This window comes from Berghia stephanieae, chromosome 10, assembly GCF_034508935.2.
Source record: "Berghia stephanieae isolate SIO BIC M18660-M18661 chromosome 10, UCSD_Bste_1.3, whole genome shotgun sequence".
Taxonomy (NCBI): domain Eukaryota; kingdom Metazoa; phylum Mollusca; class Gastropoda; order Nudibranchia; family Aeolidiidae; genus Berghia; species Berghia stephanieae.
Window position 1 is genome coordinate 276,825 of NC_088369.1, and position 26,354 is coordinate 303,178.

Genomic DNA, 26,354 nt, shown 5'->3' on the forward strand with positions numbered 1-26,354 from the left:
TGAATATAGCATAAACAACTAACCTTATGGAATCAAAATAATGGCTTTAGTAACAAGAATCCATAGAAGACTCCAGAAGCTTTGTCTCTGAAGTGAAAAAAAGACTCATTTCAAAATTTTGACATGGTTATCTCCCTTGAATATTGTTGCACCCGTGATCCATAATTGAATAAGTATTTTCCGTGGCTTTGTACTTTGCCTCGAATATCACATCTATTTTCTCTCAATTTTTTTCAATTTCAACTACAAAACTTAGAATAAAATTTTAAAGTGATACAAAGCTGCCAGAAGCTGTGGACTGTAAAAAATAATGAACAAAAATGAAAATAGCAGCTTTGAAAAAGAACAAAATACCAATACAGAACGTTTCGGGCTCAAAACTTTTCTTAAGCCATTTTTTAAAAACAATCCATACATTAATCAAATCTAGGCAGATGGCAGAGAAATATTTGGCACAGTTGTCTGCAAGAAAAAGGATCTTGAAATGTAAACAAAGAGAAGTGTTTTCTTGGTAACTAAGAACTTACACGGAATGGGGCGGATTATTTAACTATGCATAGAATTTGGTGCATAAAAAAAACAACTGAATGAAAATGGTGTCAACGTTGGCCATAGATTTTAAGATCTTAGTTAGATTTTGCTAGATTTTAGTTTTCATTCGTCAGAAGAACGTTATTTCCAAACCTTTAAACTTGAGCCTAAACTTGAGCTTTTATATAGCGCAATATCCACTAAAACTAAAAGTGCTCAAAGTGCTTTACACGGGGTCCCTGACAACAGCAACACGTAACATGTAGAACGAGACATGACGCCTGTTAGGCGATATTACCAATTGTTCTTTTCCGACATTGACAGTGCTGTTAACAACCAGGTACTCCTTTTACACCTGAGTACAGTGAGAGGATGTGAGTAAAGAGCCTTTTCCAAGGACTCAACGATGGGCCGAGCAAGGCTCGAACCCAGGACCTTCCAATCCGAAAGCGAATGTCATACCACAAGACCACATAGCCACACATAACCTTTAAATATATCTATACAGAAATATATGAAGACTACATGAGTGAAAACAAAATACCTCAGGACATCATGGAATGTGACATCTCCTCCCTGGTGTAGCTTCTCTATCTCAAAACACATGTACTTGAACAGCAGACGATCTCGTTCCAGGTCTACTTCTAGACGACCTCGTAGCAGACGCAGCAAGAATCGTGTCCTTCTGGCTGGTATCATGCCCTGAAGAAGATAAAAGTCATGATATGAAGGGACCACATTTGTTATGAAGGGACCACATTTGTTATGAAGGGACCACATTTGTTATGAAGGGATCACATTTGTTATGAAGGGGCCACATTTGTTATGAAGGGACCACATTTGTTATGAAGGGATCACATTTTTATGAAGGGATCACATTTGTTATGAAGGGACCACATTTGTTATGAAAGGATCACATAATATGTTATGAAGGGATCACATTTGTTATGAAGGGATCACATTTGTTATGAAGGGATCACATTTGTTATGAAGGGATCACATAATTTGTTATGAAGGGATCACATTTGTTATGAAGGGACCACATTTGTTATGAAGGGGCCACATTTGTTATGAAGGGACGACATTTGATATGAAGGGAGCACATTTGTTATGAAGGGACCACATTTGTTATGAAGGGACCACATTTGTTATGAAGGGATTACATTTGTTATGAAGGGACCACATTTATTATGAAGGGATCACATTTGTTATGAAGGGATCACATTTGTTATGAAGGGTTATGAAGGGACCACATTTTTATGAAGGGATCACATTTGTTATGAAGGGACCACATTTGTTATGAAAGGATCACATAATATGTTATGAAGGGATCACATTTGTTATGAAGGGATCACATTTGTTATGAAGGGATCACATTTGTTATGAAGGGATCACATAATTTGTTATGAAGGGATCACATTTGTTATGAAGGGACCACATTTGTTATGAAGGGATCACATTTGTTATGAAGGGATCACATTTGTTATGAAGGTATCACATTTGTGATGAAGGGATTACATTTGTTATGAAGGGTTATGAAGGGACCACATTTGTTATGAAGGGATCACATTTGTTATGAAGGGATCACATTTGATATGAAGGGATCAGATTTGTTATGAAGGAATTACATTTGTTATGAAGGGATCACATTTGTTATGAAGAGATCACATTTGTTATGAAGGGATCACATTTGTTATGAAGGGTTATGAAGGGACCACATTTGTTATGAAGGGATCACATTTGTTATGAAGGGATCACATTTGTTATGAAGGGACCACATTTATTATGAAGGGATCACATTTGTTATGAAGGGATCACATTTGTTATGAAGGGACCACATTTGTTATGAAGGGACCACATTTATTATGAAGGGATCACATTTGTTATGAAGGGACCACATTTATTATGAAGGGATCACATTTGTTATGAAGGGATCACATTTGTTATGAAGGGACCACATTTGTTATGAAGGGATCACATTTTTATGAAGGGACCACATTTGTTATGAAGGGATCACATTTGTTATGAAGGGATCACATTTGTTATGAAGGGATTACATTTGTTATGAAGGGTTATGAAGGGATAACATTTGTTATGAAGGGATCACATTTGTTATGAAGGGATCACATTTGTTATGAAGGGATCACATTTGTTATGAAGGGATCACATTTAATATGAAGGGATCACATTTGTTATGAAGGGATCACATTTGTTATGAAGGAATCACATTTGTTATGAAGGGATCACATTTGTTATGAAGGGATCACATTTGTTATGAAGGGATCACATTTGTTATGAAGGGATCACATTTGTTATGAAGGGACCACATTTGTTATGAAAAGATTACATTTGTTATGAAGGAATTACATTTGTTATGAAGGGATCACATTTAATATGAAGGGATCACATTTGTTATGAAGGGATCACATTTGTTATGAAGGGATCACATTTGTTATGAAGGGATCACATTTGTTATGAAGGGATCACATTTGTTATGAAGGGATCACATTTGTTATGAAGGGATCACATTTGTTATGAAGGGATCACATTTGTTATGAAGGGACCACATTTGTTATGAAAAGATTACATTTGTTATGAAGGAATTACATTTGTTATGAAGGGATCACATTTAATATGAAGGGATCACATTTGTTATGAAGGGATCACATTTGTTATGAAGTGATCACATTTGTTATGAAGTGTTATGAAGGGATAACATTTGTTATGAAGGGATCACATTTGTTATGAAGGGATCACATTTGTTATGAAGGGATCACATTTGTTATGAAGGTATCACATTTGTGATGAAGGGATTACATTTGTTATGAAGGGTTATGAAGGGACCACATTTGTTATGAAGGGATCACATTTGTTATGTCCACCCCGCCCCCACACAAACCCCCGTCCACCACCAACACTTGTAACTGTACCAACCACAAACAGTTTCACAAACGACAACAATAACATTGTTATTGGTCTTCTGAATGCACAGTCCTGCCGTAACAAAACCGAAGAATTAAACGATTTATTAACGGAGAAGAACTTCGATATTCTATTTATAGTAGAGACATGGCTCTCACAGTCTGGAGACGACCCAGTTGAAAAAGCTATGACACCCCCTGGGTACCAATTTAGATCGTATCCAAGGAAAGATCAGCGAGGGGGTGGCATTGGCGTATTTTATAAAACAAAATTATGTAAACATGTGGAAATCATCGAAATGCGCTGCAAAACAATGGAGGCCATTGATCTTAGATTATCCCTCCAGAATACAAGATACAGCTTCAACTGCATCTACCGACCGCCAGCAAACAAGAAAAACAAAATAAAATTACCTGATGTTAGGAAGGAAATCAACGAGATGCTAACTTTGCAACACACGTGTCCTGGCCATTCAATTATACTCGGCGACTTTAATTTTCACTTCGACAACGTCACAGACACCGCCAAATTGCACGAGTCATTATCAGAGAACAACATGTGCCAGATCGTAACAACGCCAACCCACTCTGCTGGTCATATTTTAGATTGGGTAATTGTAGAAAATTCAGAGTTCCAAAAAACCAACGCCACCGTCGATTATCTCCCCTTTTCGGACCACTCCCTCATTTCTTTCAATCTTGACGTTTCAAAACCATGCCAAGAAACCACCACCACATCAACCAGAAACATTAAAGGCATTAATTTGGACAATTTCAGAGGCGATTTAGAAACAAAACTTACTAAAAATTCAATTATTTCTCCAGACCAGTGGAATAGTTGTCTCATTGAAACGCTTGACAAACATGCGCCATTCCAAACAAGGACCGTCACCAACCGCAAGTATGCTCCGTGGTATACGTCGGACGTTAAAGAAGCTAAAACGAAGTGTCGGAGAGCAGAAAGACTGCTGAAAACATCAGGCCTCATGATTCATCGTGAAATATTCAAGAGCGCATTTCGTGCCTGGAAGACAACAATAAAAAAGGCAAAGACCACGTATTTTCTTTCAAAATTTGAAACTTCTAAATCTTGTAAACAATTATTTAACATCTGCAATGATCTACTTGGACGTGAAAGATGCACTTCATTACCATCTACAACCAATCAAAGAGACTTGCCAGACACATTTGTCAACTTTTTTAAAGACAAAATCCATAACATTCGTTCAGAACTAGATCGGCATGAACCATTTATAGATACAAATACATTCTGTGGTACCCCTTTAGACAAGTTCCAACCAGTTTCACCTAGTTTCATAAACGAGTTGATAAAAAAAGCCCCCATTAAATCCTGCGACCTTGATCCCCTACCAGCACAGCTTTTGGCCAGCTCCATCGATACATTATTACCATCCATTACATCAATCATAAATACATCCATACTGACTGGCGAAGTTCCATCGTGCTTTAAAAGTGCCCTCGTCAAACACTTCTGAAGAAACCATCACTAGACCACAATATATTAAACAATTATCGTCCTGTATCAAATTTACCTTTTTTGTCAAAACTTTTGGAGAAGGTAGTTCTTACACAATTAACATCTCATCTTAAGAACAACAGTTTGGAACAACCCTTTCAGTCAGCCTACAAACATCAACACAGTACTGAAACGGCGCTTCTTAAAATCTTTAATGACTTGTTATGTAATGCTGATGCTAACAATATCAATGTATTATGCCTTTTAGATCTTTCAGCTGCCTTTGACACCATTGACCATGACATTTTGTTAAGAAGACTAGAAAATACGTTCGGCATAAAAGGAATTGCCCTTAAATGGTTTACATCATATTTACAGGATCGATGGCAGACTGTCGTGGTGAATGGTGTTTAGTCAGAACAAGTTTTACTAAATTTTGGAGTGCCACAAGGCTCTGTTCTTGGCCCTGTCCTTTTTACTGTATATATGCAGCCCCTTTCTAGTGTGATATCCAGATTCAATCTGAGTTATCATTTTTATGCAGATGATACGCAAATATATGATTCAGCACCCCTTAGTAATTTACAGTTCTTAATACAACGAATTACGAGCTGTTTTAATGAGATTAAATCTTGGATGTACCACAATAAGTTAAAATTAAATGATAGTAAAACTGAGATTTTAATGTGTGGAAGACCGAGTATCCTTAAACAGGCAAATAAATCACTAATTACTCTCGGAAATAGCACAATAGAATTTTCAAATAAAGCAAAAAACCTTGGCGTCATCATTGATAAAGATCTTTCCATGACAAGCCACGTGAATAACACCATACAATCTATGTACATAGAAATGAAAAAAATAAGCAAAATTCGTAATTTAATACCGAAGCATATAACAGAACTTTTAATTAATTCCTTGGTTTTATCTAAATTGGACTATTGTAACTCCCTTTGGGCGAATTTAACTAAAGACAAAATTAGCAAACTTCAGGTTGCTCAAAATAACGCAGCCAGGCTCATTGTACGCAATAACAAAAAATACCCGTCAGCAACTCTTCTTCTCCGTGAGTTATATTGGCTTCCTGTTGAAAAAAGAGTTGCCTATAAGATTTGTACTGTTGTCTACAAATCCCTGAGCACGAACAGTCCCTCCTATATTAAAGACCTTCTAAACATATATGTCCCCAATAGAAACTTGAGGTCAAGCAATGATCAATCAATCCTTGTCAAACCTAAGCCATTGCGTAAAATAGGTGAACAGTCTTTTCAATTTTCGGCCCCCCATTTTTGGAACTCTCTCCCGTCACACGTGAGATGCTCGGATTCGTTGACAACGTTCAAATCTCGCTTAAAGTTTTATCTTTTTACGTCATAATGTTGCAATATTATTTTCATATTTTGTTGTTGTTAAATTGAATTCGTATCACGTTTCCTTCACACTTGTCTCACTGTAATATGTTTTGTTTTATATCACTGTAAAGCGCTTAGAGCCTGTGACAACGGGGTAAAGCGCTATATAAATGCCATTTATTATTATTATTATTATGAAGGGATCACATTTGATATGAAGGGATCAGATTTGTTATGAAGGAATTACATTTGTTATGAAGGGATCACATTTGTTATGAAGGGATCACATTTGTTATGAAGGGATCACATTTGTTATGAAGGGTTATGAAGGGACCACATTTGTTATGAAGGGATCACATTTGTTATGAAGGGATCACATTTGATATGAAGGGATCAGATTTGTTATGAAGGAATTACATTTGTTATGAAGGGACCACATTTGTTATGAAGGGACCACATTTATTATGAAGGGATCACATTTGTTATGAAGGGATCACATTTGTTATGAAGGGGCCACATTTGTTATGAAGGGATCACATTTGTTATGAAGGGATCACATTTGTTATGAAGGGACCACATTTGTTATGAAGGGATCACATAATTTGTTATGAAGGGATTACATTTGTTATGAAGGGATCACATTTGTTATGAAGGGACCACATTTGTTATGAAGGGATCACATAATTTGTTATGAAGGGATTACATTTGTTATGAAGAGATCAAATTTGTTATGAAGGGATCACATATGTTATGAAGGGACCACATTTGTTATGAAGGGACCACATTTGTTATGAAGAGATCACATTTGTTATGAAGAGATCACATTTGTTATGAAGGGACCACATGGGATTACGTTTGTTATGAAGAGATCACATAATTTGTTATGAAGGGATCACATTTGTTATGAAGGGATTACATACAATTTCATCTCAGTGACAAATCTTTATCAAATTTGTTTTCATTCTTGGTGCACTTTAAGATTTCTCATTTAATCTGTCAAAATTGAATTACGAGTGATAAAGTCTTCTCTCTTGTCTTGTCATTAAGTCGAAAATCCGTGCTTCGAAGATAATCACGACTGTGGAAAATTCAAATTTGGACCTTTGTACCTTGGCCAATAAAGTTCGTCCAGTAGAAAGTATTTTCTGTTAAATCTGACATAGACCCAGTGACTCAATTTCTGTCAGATACATTAAGGGATAAGAAAAAAAAGTTCCACCCAGATTTTAAACCAAATCCAATTGTATATTAACTTGATCATTTATATAGAGTGTAATATCAGCTAAACGTGCTCAAAGTGCTTTATAGGGGGTCCCCAGCCAACAGCAACACTTAACATGTAGGACTAGACCTGACACGTATTAGGCGATTTTACAATTTCTCAGACAGAGGCAATGCTGTTAATGACCAGGTACTCATTTTACACCTGAGTACGGTGAGAGAATATGAGTAAAGAGCCTTTTCCAAGGCCTCAACTATGCAGTGTTCAAAGTGGGTCTTGAACCCTGGACCTTCCTGGTCCAAATGCAAGACTCACACATAGCCACAAGAGGGTTAAAGCACACGCTTCATAGAAAGTAGTCCTTCAGAGCCATTAGGCCCATGGATACAAAATTTATCCCAGTTTCTATAGGGGGAAACGGACAATAGTAACTGCTTGCTATCCTTTGTATAGGACGCTAGTCTCTAGCATGCTTCTTACCTTTCTGTTGATATCGACCAGATTCCAAGTGTTCTGAAACTGCCGAATGTCATTGTAAGACAGAAGGGCGTCCTCCTCATTGGAGTAGAACAGGGAAAAGTTTTCCATAATGATGGCTGGCACAGTCAAGAACGGAACAGAAACGTAAAAATTGAGCTTTTATATCGCAAAATATCCACTAAACGTGCTCAAAGCACTTTACATGGGGTTGCTGGCCAACAGCAACATTAAACATGTAAGACGGGACATGACGCAGGTTAGGCCATATTTCATTTTTTTCGGACAGAGACAACGCTATTAACAGTCAGGTACTCACTTTACACCTGAGGACGGTGAAAGAATGTGAATAAAGAGCCTTTTCCAAGGACTCAACTATGCTCTGAGCAAGGCTCGAACCCAGGACCTTCCGATCTGAAAGCGAATGTCTATTATTTTTATTATTATTATTATTATTATTTTATTATTATTATTATTATTATTATTATTATTTTATTTTTTTTTTTTTTTTTTTTTTTTTTTTTAATTATTATTATTATTACTATTATTATTATTATCATTATTACTACTATTATTATTATTATCATTATTATTATTTATTATTATATTATTATTATTATTATTAATTATTATTATTATTATTATTATTATTATTATTATTATATTATTATTATTATTATTATTATTATTATTATATTATTATTATTATATTATTATTATTATTATTATTATTATTATTATTATTATTATTATTATTATATTATTATTACTATTATTATTATTATTATTATTATTATTATTATTATTATTATTATTATTATTATTATTATTATTATTATTATATATTATTATTATTATTATTATTATTATTATTATTATTATATTATTATTATTATTATTATTATTATTATTATTATTATTATTATTATTATTATTATTATTATTATATTATTATTATTATTATTATTATTATTATTATTATTATTATTATTATTATTATTATTATTATTATTATTATTATTATATTATTATATATTATATATCATCATCATCATCATCATCATCATCATCATCATCATCATCATCATCATCATCATCATCATCATCATCATCATCATCATCATCATCATTATAGTAATGGCACAATCCACAGGAATCAGGCAGTGCATGCCTGTAGCTAGACCAAACATATACGTTGTAGCTAGACCAAACATATACGTTGTAGCTAGACCAAACATATACGTTGTAGCTAGACCAAACATATACGTTGTAGCTAGACCAAACATATACGTTGTAGCTAGACATTGTAGCTAGACCAAACATGTACATTGTAGCTAGACCAAACATATACGTTGTAGCTAGACCAAACATATACGTTGTAGCTAGACCAAACATATACGTTGTAGCTAGACCAAACATATACATATAAGCATATTCTGATTGTTTTTATTGGCCCTAGGATCCAATTTAGTTAAAATTTATTTGCCCTCTGAGTTTCTACAAATGTATGTTCTAGGTAGACTCACCGACCAGCAGGTTGAGGACAATGTAGGTGATGATGACGTAGAAGGTGAAGAAATAAATGATGGCCGCCAAAATATTCCCGCAATCAGTCTGCCAGTAGTTACCTCCCTCTGTGCAAAATGGCGGAGTCACCTGAGGGATCAAAAGGAAATAAATGAGAAAGTTTGAAAGATTTCTGTTTATGTGACCCAACATCTCAATCTGAAATTGTGTCCAAATGGTCCAGATGGTAGAAAAGTTTGAATTTAAAGTCTAAATGATTCAAAAACATTTGGTTCACTGTTCAGAAAAAGCGTGAAGCGGGCACTTATATTGATAGTGATAAAAAATAAAGTGTATAGAGAAGTGCTGGGTGAAAACAGAGTATAACAAAATCACATTGTCAAGACTCATGGGAGATAGAAGATTACATGGCAAAGAAAAGGGGGGAGATGACCCATTAATCCAGTCAATAAGAGGTTAAGGGTCAATCTTATGAATGTTGTGCTGCTTACGAGGCAATGTGGCATGGAAGGGGGGGGGGGGGGGGGGGGGGGGGGGGGGGGGGGGGGGGGGGGGGGGGGGGACCCTTTAATTTTTACAAACTTCTTTAAATGTCAAAAATGACACCTCTGATTCAGCAGCATAATACCAAAATAAAGCATCATTTCACTCACTAGGCCAGGATGTTCATATCTGTTGATGGCTGATGATGATTCATGACGATGGTAATAAAAGAAGATAAAAGAAGTTTGGATAATGAATAAACAAACTCAAGTCATATTGTTTGTTGAGAGATGAAAACTGAAGAAGATTTATTTGTAGTGCCGCACGGGTCTTGGTTTTCGAGAACTATTCATTTGATTTTTTAAAAATTTTCAAATACATAGTTATACTAGTGGTGGGATAATAATTTCGCTAATAGAGTAATAATAAAACAATAATAATAATCACAACTTATAATAAAAAGAGAATAATAATAACAATAAAGTCGAGTTTACGACAAGTCTAACAATAACAGGTCAAAAGTCATAAGGACAGCAGGTTTTCCATGCTTGAAAATTGAATCTAGTTTTTTTAAAAGGATAAATCTAATCCATCTATATTTTTATAATTTTATTTTTTTGGTAATCTTTCATTTATTTGATTGTCTCTACATTTATCTATTTTAAACGATTTTGCGTTACAACCAGTGAGAACAAAGACCAAGTATTCTATATCTCACCATACAGTCATGCATCACTTTGTTCCAATCCTCTCCAGTCACAATACGGAAAAGTAAAATGGCCGCGTTGTGGGCTGTGGCAAAATTGGCATGTCTGAAACAGCAGGAGAGTAGAAATAGTGATAAAGATATTGATTTTCTATTGAAATGTTAACTATTGAACATATGAAATGTTAACTATTGAACATATGAAATGTTAACTATTGACATTATTGAAAATTACTCCTGTCCTCCCATCCACCTCCTCCTCATCCTTCTTTCTTCTTCTTCGTCTTCTTCTTCTTCTTCTTCGTCTTCTTCTTCTTCTTCTTCTTCTTCTTCTAAAAGACGGTGGTAAAACCTGACATGAGTTGAGCCTAACGTCAGAGATTATCCCTGTTTCTATAACATTAAACGAAAAATGGCAATAGCTTGCTAATCTTTAGACAGATGCAAGTCAATTACAAAATAAATTCCAAAAGAACTAACAAACTCAGCTACCTAATCGCAGAGATGCGACCTCAAGAATCAAAATTGTGTATTTTTTGGGAGGGAAACATGTGTAATTTGGGAGGGGAAAAAAGAAGTAATTTTCTAAAAAGCAAATGAATGACCTTCTTCAGTCTCCATTCCAGTGCTGTGACAATATTTCAATACTTTTACACTTGCTTTATATTGAAATCCCAAAATAAATGTCACTACATGATGACTATAACATAAGCATAAAGGGAACTAACTGCATTCAATACCAAAATGTGTCATTGATTAAAAAGCAAATAGCCCAGCAGCAAATTGGAAAGCTTTCCTGATACAATCATAGAATATATAGAAGATTAAATATGAGGAAAACTGCAGCCCTACAGTCAGCCCTATTACTTCAGTAAACGTTATTAAATCATAAAGGAAAATATTTTTTAAAAGATTGAAAAATTGGGATTCAAAAAAATACAATGAAGGAAATCGAGATTTAAGAGAAATTCTATCTCGCAGTTAAAAAGCTCTAAGATTAGCCCTTTTACTTTAGTGAACGTCATGTCACTAAATCGTAAAAGAAAAAAAAAATCAAAGAAAAAATGGGATTTTAAAAAACCCTGCCTTGAAATCAAAAAGTGAAAAAAAAAAACATTTTTAATGAGAGAAATTCAATGTCAGTGTCAGAAGGTAAAACAGACAAACACAAGTATGGTCACTTCTAACTCACCTTCCAACAATGTATCCATACTTGACACTTCTAACTCACCTTCCAACAATGTATCCATACTTGACACTTCTAACTCACCTTCCAACAATGTATCCATACTTGACACTTCTAACTCACCTTCCAACAATGTATCCATACTTGACACTTCTAACTCACCTTCCAACAATGTATCCATACTTGACACTTCTAACTCACCTTCCAACAATGTATCCATACTTGACACTTCTAACTCACCTTCCAACAATGTATCCATACTTGACACTTCTAACTCACCTTCCAACAATGTATCCATACTTGACACTTCTAACTCACCTTCCAACAATGTATCCATACTTGACACTTCTAACTCACCTTCCAACAATGTATCCATACTTGACACTTCTAACTCACTTTCCAACAATGTATCCATACTTGACACTTCTAACTCACCTTCCAACAATGTATGCATACTTGACACTTCTAACTCACCTTCCAACAATGTATCCATACTTGACACTTCTAACTCACCTTCCAACAATGTATCCATACTTGACACTTCTAACTCACCTTCCAACAATGTATCCATACTTGACACTTCTAACTCACCTTCCAACAATGTATCCATACTTGACACTTCTAACTCACCTTCCAACAATGTATCCATACTTGACACTTCTAACTCACCTTCCAACAATGTATCCATACTGACATTCTAATCACTTCCACAATGTATCTACTTGACACTTCTAACTCACTTTCCAACAATGTATCCATACTTGACACTTCTAACTCACCTTCCAACAATGTATGCATACTTGACACTTCTAACTCACCTTCCAACAATGTATCCATACTTGACACTTCTAACTCACCTTCCAATAATGTATCCATACTTGACACTTCTAACTCACCTTCCAACAATGTATCCATACTTGACACTTCTAACTCACCTTCCAACAATGTATCCATACTTGACACTTCTAACTCACCTTCCAACAATGTATCCATACTTGACACTTCTAACTCACTTTCCAACACTGTATCCATACTTGACACTTCTAACTCACCTTCCAACAATGTATCCATAATTGACACTTCTAACTCACCTTCCAACAATGTATCCATACTTGACACTTCTAACTCACCTTCCAACAATGTATCCATACTTGACACTTCTAACTCACCTTCCAACAATGTATCCATACTTGACACTTCTAACTCACCTTCCAACAATGTATCCATACTTGACACTTCTAACTCACCTTCCAACAATGTATCCATACTTGACACTTCTAACTCACCTTCCAACAATGTATCCATACTTGACACTTCCAAACAAGATGACACCAGCGTAGGCATAGAACAGGATGAGAAGGAACATGCCCATGATGATGAAGAAGGATTTGAATACTGACATCACCACGGTCAACATCAGCATTTTCAAAGTGGCCTTTATAGAGAGGAAATGTAAAGATTGTGAAATAAAAAAAAAAAACAAAAAAAAAAAAACATAGCGCAACATCCATTAAATATGCTCAAAGCACTTTACAAGGGTTCCCTAGCCAACAGCAACACTTAACATGTAGGACAAGACTTGATGCCAGTTAGGCAATATGACAATATTTTTCTGACTGAGACAACGCTGTTAACGGTTAGGTACTTATTTTACACCCAGCATGTTCATATGAAAGAATGAAGGTAAAAGGCCTTTTCCAGGGACTCAACTATGAGCCACTCAAGATCCAAACCCAGTACCATCCAATCTGAAGGTGAGTGTCATTCCATTCGACCACATAGCTGGACACTTTCCTAAATATGACATCAATAATATCAGATCACCAATTTTAACGTCAGCATTTTCATAGTGGCCTTTTGAGAGAAGAGATGTAAAGATATGAGCTTTGAGCTTTTTTATAGCGCAAGGGGTTCCTGGCCAACATTTAACATTTAGGACGGGATATGATGCCTGTTAGGCGATGTTACAATTTTTTTTTATAGAGACAATGCTGTTAACGGCCAGGTACTCATTTTACACCTGAGTACGGTGAGAGAATGTGAGTAAAGAGCCTTCTCCAAGGACTCAACTTTGCGCTGAGGGAGGCTCCAACCAAGGACCTTCCAATTCAAAAGCGAGTGTCATACCACACAAAGCCACATAGCCGCACAAAGATATGTGAAATCAAACATGATAAAATAACTGGTTGACTTTTTTTCTTATTAGAAAGCCCGTGAAAATCTTAATCCATTTTCCTATTATTTTTTTCCTTATATTATTTCATATCTTGGTGGTGTTTCCTTTCTAACATCAAATGCAAAAGAGCAAATTTTCCTTGCCACGTACGTGTTTGCCAGTCACTGTGAAGAACCTCAAGACAATCACGATGTATCCCAGAGAGTTGATTTTATCAGACTGAAATGGAGTGATAATGAAAGCCATTATGATTTTAACAAATAGTGTACAAAATGAAATGAAACTCTTATAAGACATAATAGAAATAATAATGATAATAATAAGAAGAAGAAGAAGAAGAAGAAGAAGAAGAATGTAATAATAATAATAATAATAATAATAATAATAATAATAATAATAATAATAATAATAATAATAATAACAATAATAATTATTATTTTATTATTATCATCCACTCAGCAGCACTTTACAAAACAAGCGCACTCACACACACACACACACACACACACACACACACACACACACATATTCTCTCTCTCTCTCTCTCTCTCTCTCTCTCTCTCTCTCTCTCTCTCTCTCTCTCTCTCTCTCTCTTGACTCCAGGGAGAGGATTGACTCCAGGGAGAGGATGGACTCCAGGGAGAGGATGGACTCCAGGGAGAGGATGGACTCCAGGGAGAGGATGGAGTTCAGGGAGAGGATTGACTCCAGGAAGAGGATTGACTCCAGGAAGAGGATTGACTCCAGGGAGAGGATTGACTCCAGGGAGAGGATTGACTCCAGGGAGAGGATGGAGTCCAGGGAGAGGATTGACTCCAGGGAGAGGATTGACTCCAGGGAGAGGATGGAGTCCAGGGAGAGGATGGAGTCCAGGGAGAGGATTGACTCCAGGGAGAGGATGAGGTCCAGGGAGAGGATGGAGTCCAGGGAGAGGATGGAGTCCAGGGAGAGGATGGAGTCCAGGGAGAGGATGGAGTCCAGGGAGAGGATGGAGTCCAGGGAGAGTGACATGAAGGCTCAAAAGAACATGACGCATGATGGTGGAAAATGAGAGGAATGGACTTGGCTGGCACTCCTGGTAGAGGGCCAGGACTTGTAGCCAAGGACAATGTCCATGCCTTATGCGCCTCCTGGCGCAGAGAGATTTTAGTTAAGTAGAGAGATTTTAGTTAAGTAGAGAGATTTTAGTTAAGTAGAGAGATTTTAGTTAAGTAGAGAGATTTTAGTTAAGTAGAGAGATTTTAGTTAAGTAGAGAGATTTTAGTTAAGTAGAGAGATTTTAGTTAAGTAGAGAGATTTTAGTTAAGTAGAGAGATTTTAGTTAAGTAGAGAGATTTTAGTTAAGTAGAGAGATTTTAGTTAAGTAGAGAGATTTTAGTTAAATAGAGAGATTTTAGTTAAGTAGAGATATTTCAATTAAGTAACTTATTTATCATCATGCATTTGTATCATTTGATGATCGTCATTAAGAAGTAACCAAAAAAATGTTGAAAAACAATGTATACAAATTATAGTTAAGATCATAACATTTGCTTCATGGCAACAAATATGTAGGAAAACCACCAACATCAATAGTAACTACCCTGAACCAGGATCTCCCTACTTATCAGAAATTTCTGGATTCAGATGAGGCCGAATCAGTTACGTCATGGGCCAATTAACCCCTAAAGAAATAAGAAATATTGCAGTGTCCTCCATACTAAAGTCACAACAAGATCTTAATAGCCTCAAAACTCTGGCCCAGGACTGTGACCAATAGAAACAATTAACAACACGGATGGAGAGAGCAGCTATACTCATCGACCATGACTGCATCACCCAATTCTCAGCAAGCGTCATTCGGACAGTGAGGCTTACTGCTACTACTATTTGTATCATGATCTGTACTGACCAGTTGACACACAGATTCATACCATATTGTGTCCACAACTTTTGCACATGATAGATGCTTTCCAAAATAAAATGAAAATACTACGATCTTTTTTTTTGGTTACATCTAAATGACGACCATCAATATCTTTTTTTTTTTAACTACACTTTTGGAAACATAAATATTTGAAAAGATGTGCATGGAGCAGTGCCAGTCAAAGAAGAAAGAAATGTACAAGACAAAAGAAAAAATCTCAAAGAAATCAGCCTGATTATTTTGGGATGTTTATTTTTTCATATTTTTCCATCTGCTTTGTCTGGCATTGTTTCATCCACACCTTTTCATAAATTTATTTTACACCGGTGTCTGCTCCCTAACTTGTCACTTTTAAAAACATGGCATGGCATACAAGATAAAATACTTGATGAAGCCAGCAGCCTGCCCTTACCGCTTCTGTGCTGTAGTGAAGGACAATCCAAATCACTCCAAGCAAAGTTACAAACATGTCAAATCGATTCCGTTTACTGGTCCAGTAACCCTCTGGTGACAAAGCCACAGCCTTCATGATTACCTGATGGATCGGTGACACAAAACGAAATTGGCGTCTAGAAATTGATGCATAATGTACTGTCTACTCTAAAATTCTTGTTGTGAGAATTAACTGATTATATAACATGAAGTGAAAAAAAAGGTGAATCCATAACATCACTGGTGTCATAACCAAATCTCAAGACTATATCTTTTTAAGAAAAACTTAATTGCTTGGCTAAAGTCACAACAAGATCTTGACAGCCTCAAAACTCTGGCCCAGGACCGTGACCAATGGAAACAAATAACAATGTGGATGGAGAGAGCAGCTATACTCATCGACTGTGACTGAATCACACAATTCTCAGCAAGAGTCATTCGGACTGCGAGGCTGATGACGACGACGACTACTACTACTACTACTACCACTGCTGCTGCTGCTGCTGCTGCTGCTGCTGCTGCTACTGCTACTACTACGACTACTACTACTACTACTACTACTACTACTACTACTACCACTACTACTACTACTACTACTACTACTATTACTATTTTCTATAAGAATGCTATTTTTTTAAAACTTTTTTTTTTTTAATTTGTTCTTTCATCTCATGACGAATACACCCAATGATAAATTATACCTCCACAAAGAAGAGTAGAGTGAAGGCCGTGGAGAAACCAGCCAGTATGTACATATGGGCGTCATCCTTCCACTGTGGAAAAACAACAAGTAAACAATGATAATGATGCCCATATGACATGGGAAGATTCTTATGTTTTTATAGATTTACTTTGATATCCTTTGTTCGTTTTTGGATTTTTATAATGTCTTAATATGGGCGTGGAGGGGTTGAGTCATTACATAATAATAATAATAATAATAATAATAATAATAATAATAATAATAATAATAATAATAATAATAATAATAATAATAATAATAATAATAATAATAATAAATAATAATAATAATAATATATAAAATATAATAATAATAATAATAATAATAATAATAATAATAATAATAATAATAATAATAATAATATAATAATAATAATAATAATAATAATAATAATAATAATAATAATAATAATAATAATAATAATAATAATAATAATAATAATAATAATAAACTAATAAATAATAATAATAAAATAATAATAAATAATAATATAATAATAATAATAATAATAATAATAATAATAATAATAATAATAATAATAATAATAATAATAATAATAATAATAATAATAATAATAATAATAATAATAATAATAATAATAATATAATAATAATAATAAATAATAATAATATAATAGTAATAATAATAATAATAATAATAATAATAATAATAATAATAATAATAATAATAATAATAATAATAAAATAATAATATATAATAATAAATAATAATAATAATATATAATAATAATAATAATAATAATAATATAATAATAATAATAATAATAATAATAATAATAATATAATAATAATAATAATAATAATAATAATAATATAATAATAAATAATAATAATAATAATAATAATAATAATAATAATAATAATAATTAATAATAATAATAATAATAATAATAATAATAATAATAAAATAATAATAATAATAATAATAATAATAATAATAATAATAATAATAATAATAATAATATAATAATAATAATAATAATAATAATAATAATAATAATAATATAATAATAATAATAATAATAATAATAATAATAATAATAATAATAATATAATAATAATAATAATAATAATAATAATAATAATAATAATAATAAATATATAATAATACCTATAAATAATAATAATAATAATAATGAATAATAATAATAATAATAATAATAATAATAATAATAATAATAAAGGCACGCAAGAACTTACCGGTACAGACAGCATGAGACAATTGGCAATGACCAGAAAAACAATCAGCCGTTTAAAGTAAAGATGCTGGGTGATGTCGTACATCAAAGCTCTAAAAAAGTTTTGTTCTGGGGACAATGGAATAAATCTTAAGATAAAATGTGTGTGGTTGTATGTTCATGTGTATGTAGTTGTATGTTCATGTGTATGTAGTTGTATGTTCATGTGTATGTAGTTGTATGTTCATGTGTATGTAGTTGTATGTTCATGTGTATGTAGTTGTATGTTCATGTGTATGTAGTTGTATGTTCATGTGTATGTAGTTGTATGTTCATGTGTATGTAGTTGTATGTTCATGTGTATGTAGTTGTATGTTCATGTGTATGTAGTTGTATGTTCATGTGTATGTAGTTGTATGTTCATGTGTATGTAGCCTAGGTGAGTTTGGAGTGTGTACAAGTATGTGTCCACTATACTATCATTGTATTTTATATTGACATCAGTGTGAACCAAAATGAATTTCCATTTCTTTGGACAACAAAGTTCTATTATAAAAATATGTAAATAACAATGTGAAGTTGAATGTAAGCTTTGATTTAATATACGAATCATTCATCTTAACAAAGCCACTACCACATTATCTCAATTGTAGGTAGTGTTTCATTTCAACTTGTTTTGTTGATAAAGGGGAAACCCAAAACATCCATTTTATCTGTTTTCATATATTAAATTAAAGCTTACATTCAACTTGTTATTTATTTCTTCGAGCTTCAAGCAGCAACAGTTACATTATTATAAAAATCTGACACGCTGTGTATGAAACAAAGACAAACAAAGTCAATCTGACACGCTGTGTATGAAACAAAGACAAACAAAGTCAATCTGACACGCTGTGTATGAAACAAAGACAAACAAAGTCAATCTGACACGCTGTGTATGAAACAAAGACAAACAAAGTCAATCTGACACGCTGTGTATGAAACAAAGACAAACAAAGTCAATCTGACACGCTGTGTATGAAACAAAGACAAACAAAGTCAATCTGACACGCTGTGTATGAAACAAAGACAAACAAAGTCAATCTGACACGCTGTGTATGAAACAAAGACAAACAAAGTCAATCTGACACGCTGTGTATGAAACAAAGCAAACAAAGTCAATCTGACACGCTGTGTATGAAACAAAGACAAACAAAGTCAATCTGACAAGCTGTGTAAGAAACAAAGCCAAACAAAGTCAATCTGACACGCTGTGTATGAAACAAAGACAAACAAAGTCAATCTGACACGCTGTGTAAGAAACAAAGCCAAACAAAGTCAATCTGACACGCTGTGTAAGAAACAAAGCCAAACAAAGTCAATCTGACACGCTGTGTAAGAAACAAAGCCAAACAAAGTCAATCTGACACGCTGTGTAAGAAACAAAGCCAAACAAAGTCAATCTGACACGCTGTGTAGAAACAAAGCAAACAAAGTCAATCTGACACGCTGTGTAAGAAACAAAGCCAAACAAAGTCAATCTGACACGCTGTGTAAGAAACAAAGCCAAACAAAGTCAATCTGACACGCTGTGTAAGAAACAAAGCCAAACAAAGTCAATCTGACACGCTGTGTAAGAAACAAAGCCAAACAAAGTCAATCTGACACGCTGTGTAAGAAACAAAGCCAAACAAAGTCAATCTGACACGCTGTGTAAGAAACAAAGCCAAACAAAGTCAATCTGACACGCTGTGTAAGAAACAAAGCCAAACAAAGTCAATCTGACACGCTGTGTAAGAAACAAAGCCAAACAAAGTCAATCTGACACGCTGTGTAAGAAACAAAGCCAAACAAAGTCAATCTGACACGCTGTGTAAGAAACAAAGCCAAACAAAGTCAATCTGACACGCTGTGTAAGAAACAAAGCCAAACAAAGTCAATCTGACACGCTGTGTAAGAAACAAAGCCAAACAAAGTCAATCTGACACGCTGTGTAAGAAACAAAGCCAAACAAAGTCAATCTGACACGCTGTGTAAGAAACAAAGCCAAACAAAGTCAATCTGACACGCTGTGTAAGAAACAAAGCCAAACAAAGTCAATCTGACACGCTGTGTAAGAAACAAAGCCAAACAAAGTCAATCTGACACGCTGTGTAAGAAACAAAGCCAAACAAAGTCAATCTGACACGCTGTGTAAGAAACAAAGCCAAACAAAGTCAATCTGACACGCTGTGTAAGAAACAAAGCCAAACAAAGTCAATCTGACACGCTGTGTAAGAAACAAAGCCAAACAAAGTCAATCTGACACGCTGTGTAAGAAACAAGCCAAACAAAGTCAATCTGACACGCTGTGTAAGAAACAAAGCCAAACAAAGTCAATCTGACACGCTGTGTAAGAAACAAAGCCAAACAAAGTCAATCTGACACGCTGTGTAAGAAACAAAGCCAAACAAAGTCAATCTGACACGCTGTGTAAGAAACAAAGCCAAACAAAGTCAATCTGACACGCTGTGTAAGAAACAAAGCCAAACAAAGTCAATCTGACACGCTGTGTAAGAAACAAAGCCAAACAAAGTCAATCTGACACGCTGTGTAAGAAACAAAGCCAAACAAAGTCAATCTGACACGCTGTGTAAGAAACAAAGCCAAACAAAGTCAATCTGACACGCTGTGTAAGAAACAAAGCCAAACAAAGTCAATCTGACACGCTGTGTAAGAAACAAAGCCAAACAAAGTCAATCTGACACGCTGTGTAAGAAACAAAGCCAAACAAAGTCAATCTGACACGCTGTGTAAGAAACAAAGCCAAACAAAGTCAATCTGACACGCTGTGTAAGAAACAAAGCCAAACAAAGTCAATCTGACACGCTGTGTAAGAAACAAAGCCAAACAAAGTCAATCTGACACGCTGTGTAAGAAACAAAGCCAAACAAAGTCAATCTGACACGCTGTGTAAGAAACAAAGCCAAACAAAGTCAATCTGACACGCTGTGTAAGAAACAAAGCCAAACAAAGTCAATCTGACACGCTGTGTAAGAAACAAAGCCAAACAAAGTCAATCTGACACGCTGTGTAAGAAACATTTTTGTGGTCTTGTTGTATGACACTTGCCTTCAAACCTGTGGGACTCTGGTTCAAGTCCCACTGTGGGTGGTGCAAAGTAGAGTACTTGGAAAAGACTATTTATTCACATTCTCTCACCGTACTCAGGTGTAAAATGAGTAACTGGCATGAAATAGCATTGTCTCTGTCATGAAATATTGTAACAGTGCCCAATAGGGTACATGTTAAGTGTTGCTGTTGGTTAAGGACCGCTTAGGCACTTTAAGCACATTTTAAAAATATATATACTGAGCTTTTGTATAGCACAATATCCACTAAATGTGCTCAAAACACTTTACAAGGAGTCCCTGACCAACAGCAACATGTAACATGTAGAACGATAGGCGATATTACAATTTTTTTTTCTGACAGAGACAACGCTGTCAACGGCCAGGTACTCATTTTACACCTGAGTACATTGAGAGAATGTGAGTAAAGAGCCTTTTCCAAGGACTCAACTCTGCGCCGAGCGAGGCTCGAACCCAGGACCTTCAGATCCAAAAGCGAGTTTCAAACCACAAGACCACATAGCCGCACATTTAGTGGATATTGTTCTATATAACGACTGATTACCTGGTCTAGGAGGAATATGAAGGGGTTGAGCCAGTTTGATTCTCCCTTTTAAATCCAACCAACGTCTCTGGTCTACAGTCAATAATGCAGTGCCCTGGAAAAGGAAAAGGAAAAACATTCTTACTACGGCAATGAGAACATCATAATAAGATCAAGCACACAAAAAAGTTCTGCTGATTTAACCAATTCTTGAGATAATATAAAGACACGGAAAAATATTAGATGCATCTAATCACCAATATTAGAAACATAATCATCATCATCATCATCATCATCATCATCATAAGCTTCATCATCATCATCTTCGTCATGATTAACACAAAATTGCCACCATCATCATTAACAAATAATGTGAAATTGAATGTAAGCTTCAATTTAATATACAAAAACAGATCAAATGGACGTTTCGGGTTTCCCCTTTATCAACAAAACAGGAAGAATGAAACATTACAGACAAATGAGATAATTTGGTAGTGGCGTTGTTCGGATGAATAAACACTACCAAAATATCTTATTCATCTGTAGTGTTTCATTCATCCTGTTTTGTTGATAAAGGGGAAACCCAAAACGTCTATTTTATCTGTTTTTGTATATTAAATTGAAGCTTACATTCAATTTCACATTGTTATTTATTTCATCGAGCTTCGAACAGCAACATTTACATTCACCATTAACAGCAATTGCACTAGCAACAATATACACAACATTATCAATACCATCCCATTAAGGTGCCTACATTCACCATTAACAGCAATTGCACTAGCAACAATATACACAAAATTATCAATACCATCCCATTAAGGTGCCTACATTCACCAGTAATCGCAATAGCAACAATATACACAACATTATCAATACCATCCCATTAAGGTGCCTACATTCAATCACCCCCCCCCTCCCCCCCCTTCCCCCCCCCCCCCCCCCCCCCCCCCCCCACAATAACCATCTAAATCTAAGGCGTACAAGTGTCCACTTACTCTGTTTTCGCTGTAGTTGGCGATGACCACACCTACAAACAACGTCAGACCAATCATATAACCGATGAAGACAAAGAAATGGATGTAGATGGCTTCAAACTGAAATCAGATAGAAGTGTATTCTAGAAAAATATACAATACTGCAATACAATGATCTAGAACATTTTAACTATGAGCACCGTTGGTGGTTGGTAAGCACAGTGTTTAGTCTTGAGATAATATTAAAGACACTGAAAAAATAAATGGAAAAACATTGATCCACAAAAAAATTTGTGCGGCTATGTTGTAACAATGACTATCCTGCACAAATCTTTGGGCCTCTTTTTCGCTCACAAAGTGCCCAAATTCGCAACAAAATATGGGACGAAGCCGTTCCGTACATGCTATTTTAAAAAATTAATTACGAAGATGTTTATCAATGAATATGACTGAAAGTTGGCACACAGTTAGAAAAGAAGTCATTTTAGATTATGTCAAGCAACAAAACTCGTGCGATTACCAGAAGACCGTTAAAAATAGATTTTTACTCTTTGGAGTACAATATTTCTAAAACTACAAAGAAGAGAGATTTTGTCGCTCATAAGGTTATATATGCACATTTCTTCTATTTATATTTCAAATTTCATTGGATTATGATAGTACTTTTCCCGTATTCTCACAAAACATCAACCCAATCTGCATTTCAATGAGTGAAAATATGGAGAGGGCCATTTTGCTCCACCATCGCGCGACACGAAAATGACGTGAGCGAGGCGAGGCTGCCAGATGGCCAGACTTTAACCTGACCAAATTCGACTTCAAAAGTGGCTAAATAGAAAATCATATGGCTTTCACTATTAAGACTGGCCCACTTAAAATGAACTAAATTTTTTAAAACGGAAAATTGAATAGACTAGGATAAATGTCAGTGAGACAAAAATAGATGAATAAAATTTAATAAAAGAAGCAAAATTATATATTTGGCCACACAAGTGGCCATCTGGCAACCTTGTTCGCGACGACTGATGACACAAATCCTGACACAAATCCTCCCGCGCTTTTTTAAAATGAAGGCATTGTTTCATTGTTATGTCATAGGGATAGTAGATTAACTCTCTCTCTCTCTCTCTCTCTCTCTCTCTCTCTCTCTCTCTCTCTCTCTCTCTCTCTCTCTCTCTCTCTCTCTCTCTCTCTCTCTCTCTCTCTCTCTCTCTCTATCAAATACATACTAGAAATAACATAAGCCATGGTCTCACGGGACTGATTGATAATAATTTAGCAGACATTGTTCGTTTGATTTGTATGGGTTGTAGACACAAAATTACACTTCGGAAAAGTTCCAAATGATCAATATTATGTATATTTTAAAACAAAATTATAGCTGACCCTAGCCATACAGCTCTAAAACTATACAAGTTAGAACTCTTCTGATGTCTTCATCATATTTTCTGATAATTTTGCCATAAAAATGCCAAGTTTTGATATCTTATTCCACGTATTAAACGAGATACAGCCACAAACCAGAATAAAACGTTGGAAAAGCGTCCCATATTTCCGTATTTTTTTCTCTTTGTGAGTCATCCAAATAAATGACACCTTTGAAACTGCATAACTTTGTTATATATTAATGGATTTTCAAAATTCAAAAAGATTTTTACTCAGTGGAGATAGGGCTTTGATTTAAGAGTAATATTTCCTACAAAAATTTTCATAGTCATTGCTATATGTTGTCTTGTGGTATGACACTCGCTTTCGGATCTGAAGGTCCTGGGTTCGAGCCTCGCTTGGTGCATAGTTGAGTCCTTGGAAAAGGCTCTTGACTCACATTTTCTCACCGTACTCAGGTGTAAAATGAGAACCTGGCCATTAACAGCGTTGTCTTTGTCTGAAAAAAATTGTAATATCGCCTAACAGGCGTCATGTCACGTCCTCTATGTTAAGGGTTGCTGTTGCCTAGGGACCCCTTGTAAAGATCTAGGGTAGTAACAACTTGTCACTATGCCACAGAAACCAGGATAACTTTTGGCTGCATGGCCCCTATCTAAAGTTGATCTAGGAATCGAGCCTAATACTTACTGGTCCCACTCTGTCAATGATGACATCTCTGACTTCGAGCCAGCCCTCCAGAGACAACACTTCAAACAACGCCAACATTGCATTTCCTGTATTATCAAAATTGAAGTTTCTTGGATTGATCCTGAAAAGATAACATTGTTTTATCAATATTGTCAAAGGTCCTTTTTTTCCCAGATATTTATCTTAAACCAGTGCCTGTTCTCTAACTTGTCACTTTGAAATAAAACAACCAACATGCTCAACAGAACTTGTACAGCAATGTGGTCTTGTGGAATGACACTCGCTTTCGGATCAGAAGGTCCTGGGTTCGAGCCTCACTCGGTGCATAGTTGAGTCCTTGGAGAAGGCTCTTTACTCACATTCTCTCACCGTACTCAGGGGAAATGAGTACCTCACCGTAAACAGCGTTGTCTCTGTCCGAAAAAAAATGTAATATAGCCTAAAATGCATCGTGTCCCGTCCTAAATGTTAAATGTTGCTGTTGGCCAGGGACCCCTTGTAAAGCACTTTGAGCACGTTTAGTGGATATTGCGCTATATAAAAGCTCAATTTTAAGCTCAATTTGCAATGTAAGAAATTGTATTCAGTCTCTATTACAAGTAACGGAAATTAAGTTTTCATATTTGTGGCTATAAATTCAGTTTTCAGCAACAATAAAACCCCTTTCAGACAGTCGATCTTCTTACACTTCTTTTACTTTTCAATGTTAAAAACAAAAAGGGTATTAAACTAAAATCTTGACTTGTCATGTAACCAACTGACCAAGCCCTGGGTGCCCAGTAGCCTGGTACATTTCCTCCCATCACTGGAATCTTCATCTTGGTCACCTCCACCTTCACAAAATACATTCCAACACACTCTTCCTGTAAGATTCAAGAAACAAGAGAAAAAGATCATGAAATGAAGATTGATAGTTTATTCAAAGATGCCTAACAGGCCACACATCTCGATCATTGGCTTTCTCTATGGAGATGTGTGGCACCAGATTGTTGTGAAGGCTGCATCCTGCAAGTTCCACCCATTCCCCCCCCCCCCCACCCTCCTTCTTCCAACGACCATCTGGTCATGGCAAAGAGTGAGTGAGTGAGTGAGCGAGCCTTACAGGCAGGGTGTCTTGCATTGTATGACAGTAACAATTGGTTCCAATGGATCCGCATGGCCTGCTTAAGGAATTCATTTAATATAGCAATTTGAAGCAAGTTGACCATGGTGGACTAGAAATATGCAAAATACACGTGCATCTTTTTCTTCCTTTTACTTTACTCAAGAGCTGTTTACAAAAATACATTTCTCTATATTTAATCAATATATGATATCAGATGCCAGTATTTA

The 26,354-nt window shown here is 35.1% G+C and overlaps 1 protein-coding gene across 8 annotated transcripts in view; it reads right to left on the reverse strand.

The window, feature by feature from the left end:
- Positions 1-26,354, reverse strand: part of LOC144956012 (sodium leak channel NALCN-like) — an 89,240-nt gene that overhangs the window by 12,897 nt on the left and 49,989 nt on the right. For all 8 annotated transcript variants that reach the window (XM_078886294.1, XM_078886291.1, XM_078886293.1 and 5 more), the window contains 13 exons: positions 25,785-25,885; positions 25,023-25,143; positions 22,968-23,066; positions 21,991-22,084; positions 18,359-18,465; positions 17,098-17,169; positions 16,377-16,499; positions 14,209-14,277; positions 13,169-13,317; positions 10,709-10,802; positions 9,507-9,636; positions 7,984-8,099; positions 1,076-1,233 (listed from right to left, as the gene is read on the reverse strand). In XM_078886294.1, the coding sequence (XP_078742420.1) occupies positions 1,076-1,233; positions 7,984-8,099; positions 9,507-9,636; positions 10,709-10,802; positions 13,169-13,317; positions 14,209-14,277; positions 16,377-16,499; positions 17,098-17,169; positions 18,359-18,465; positions 21,991-22,084; positions 22,968-23,066; positions 25,023-25,143; positions 25,785-25,885 (1,433 nt within the window). The remainder of the gene's footprint in view (positions 1-1,075; positions 1,234-7,983; positions 8,100-9,506; positions 9,637-10,708; positions 10,803-13,168; positions 13,318-14,208; positions 14,278-16,376; positions 16,500-17,097; positions 17,170-18,358; positions 18,466-21,990; positions 22,085-22,967; positions 23,067-25,022; positions 25,144-25,784; positions 25,886-26,354) is intronic.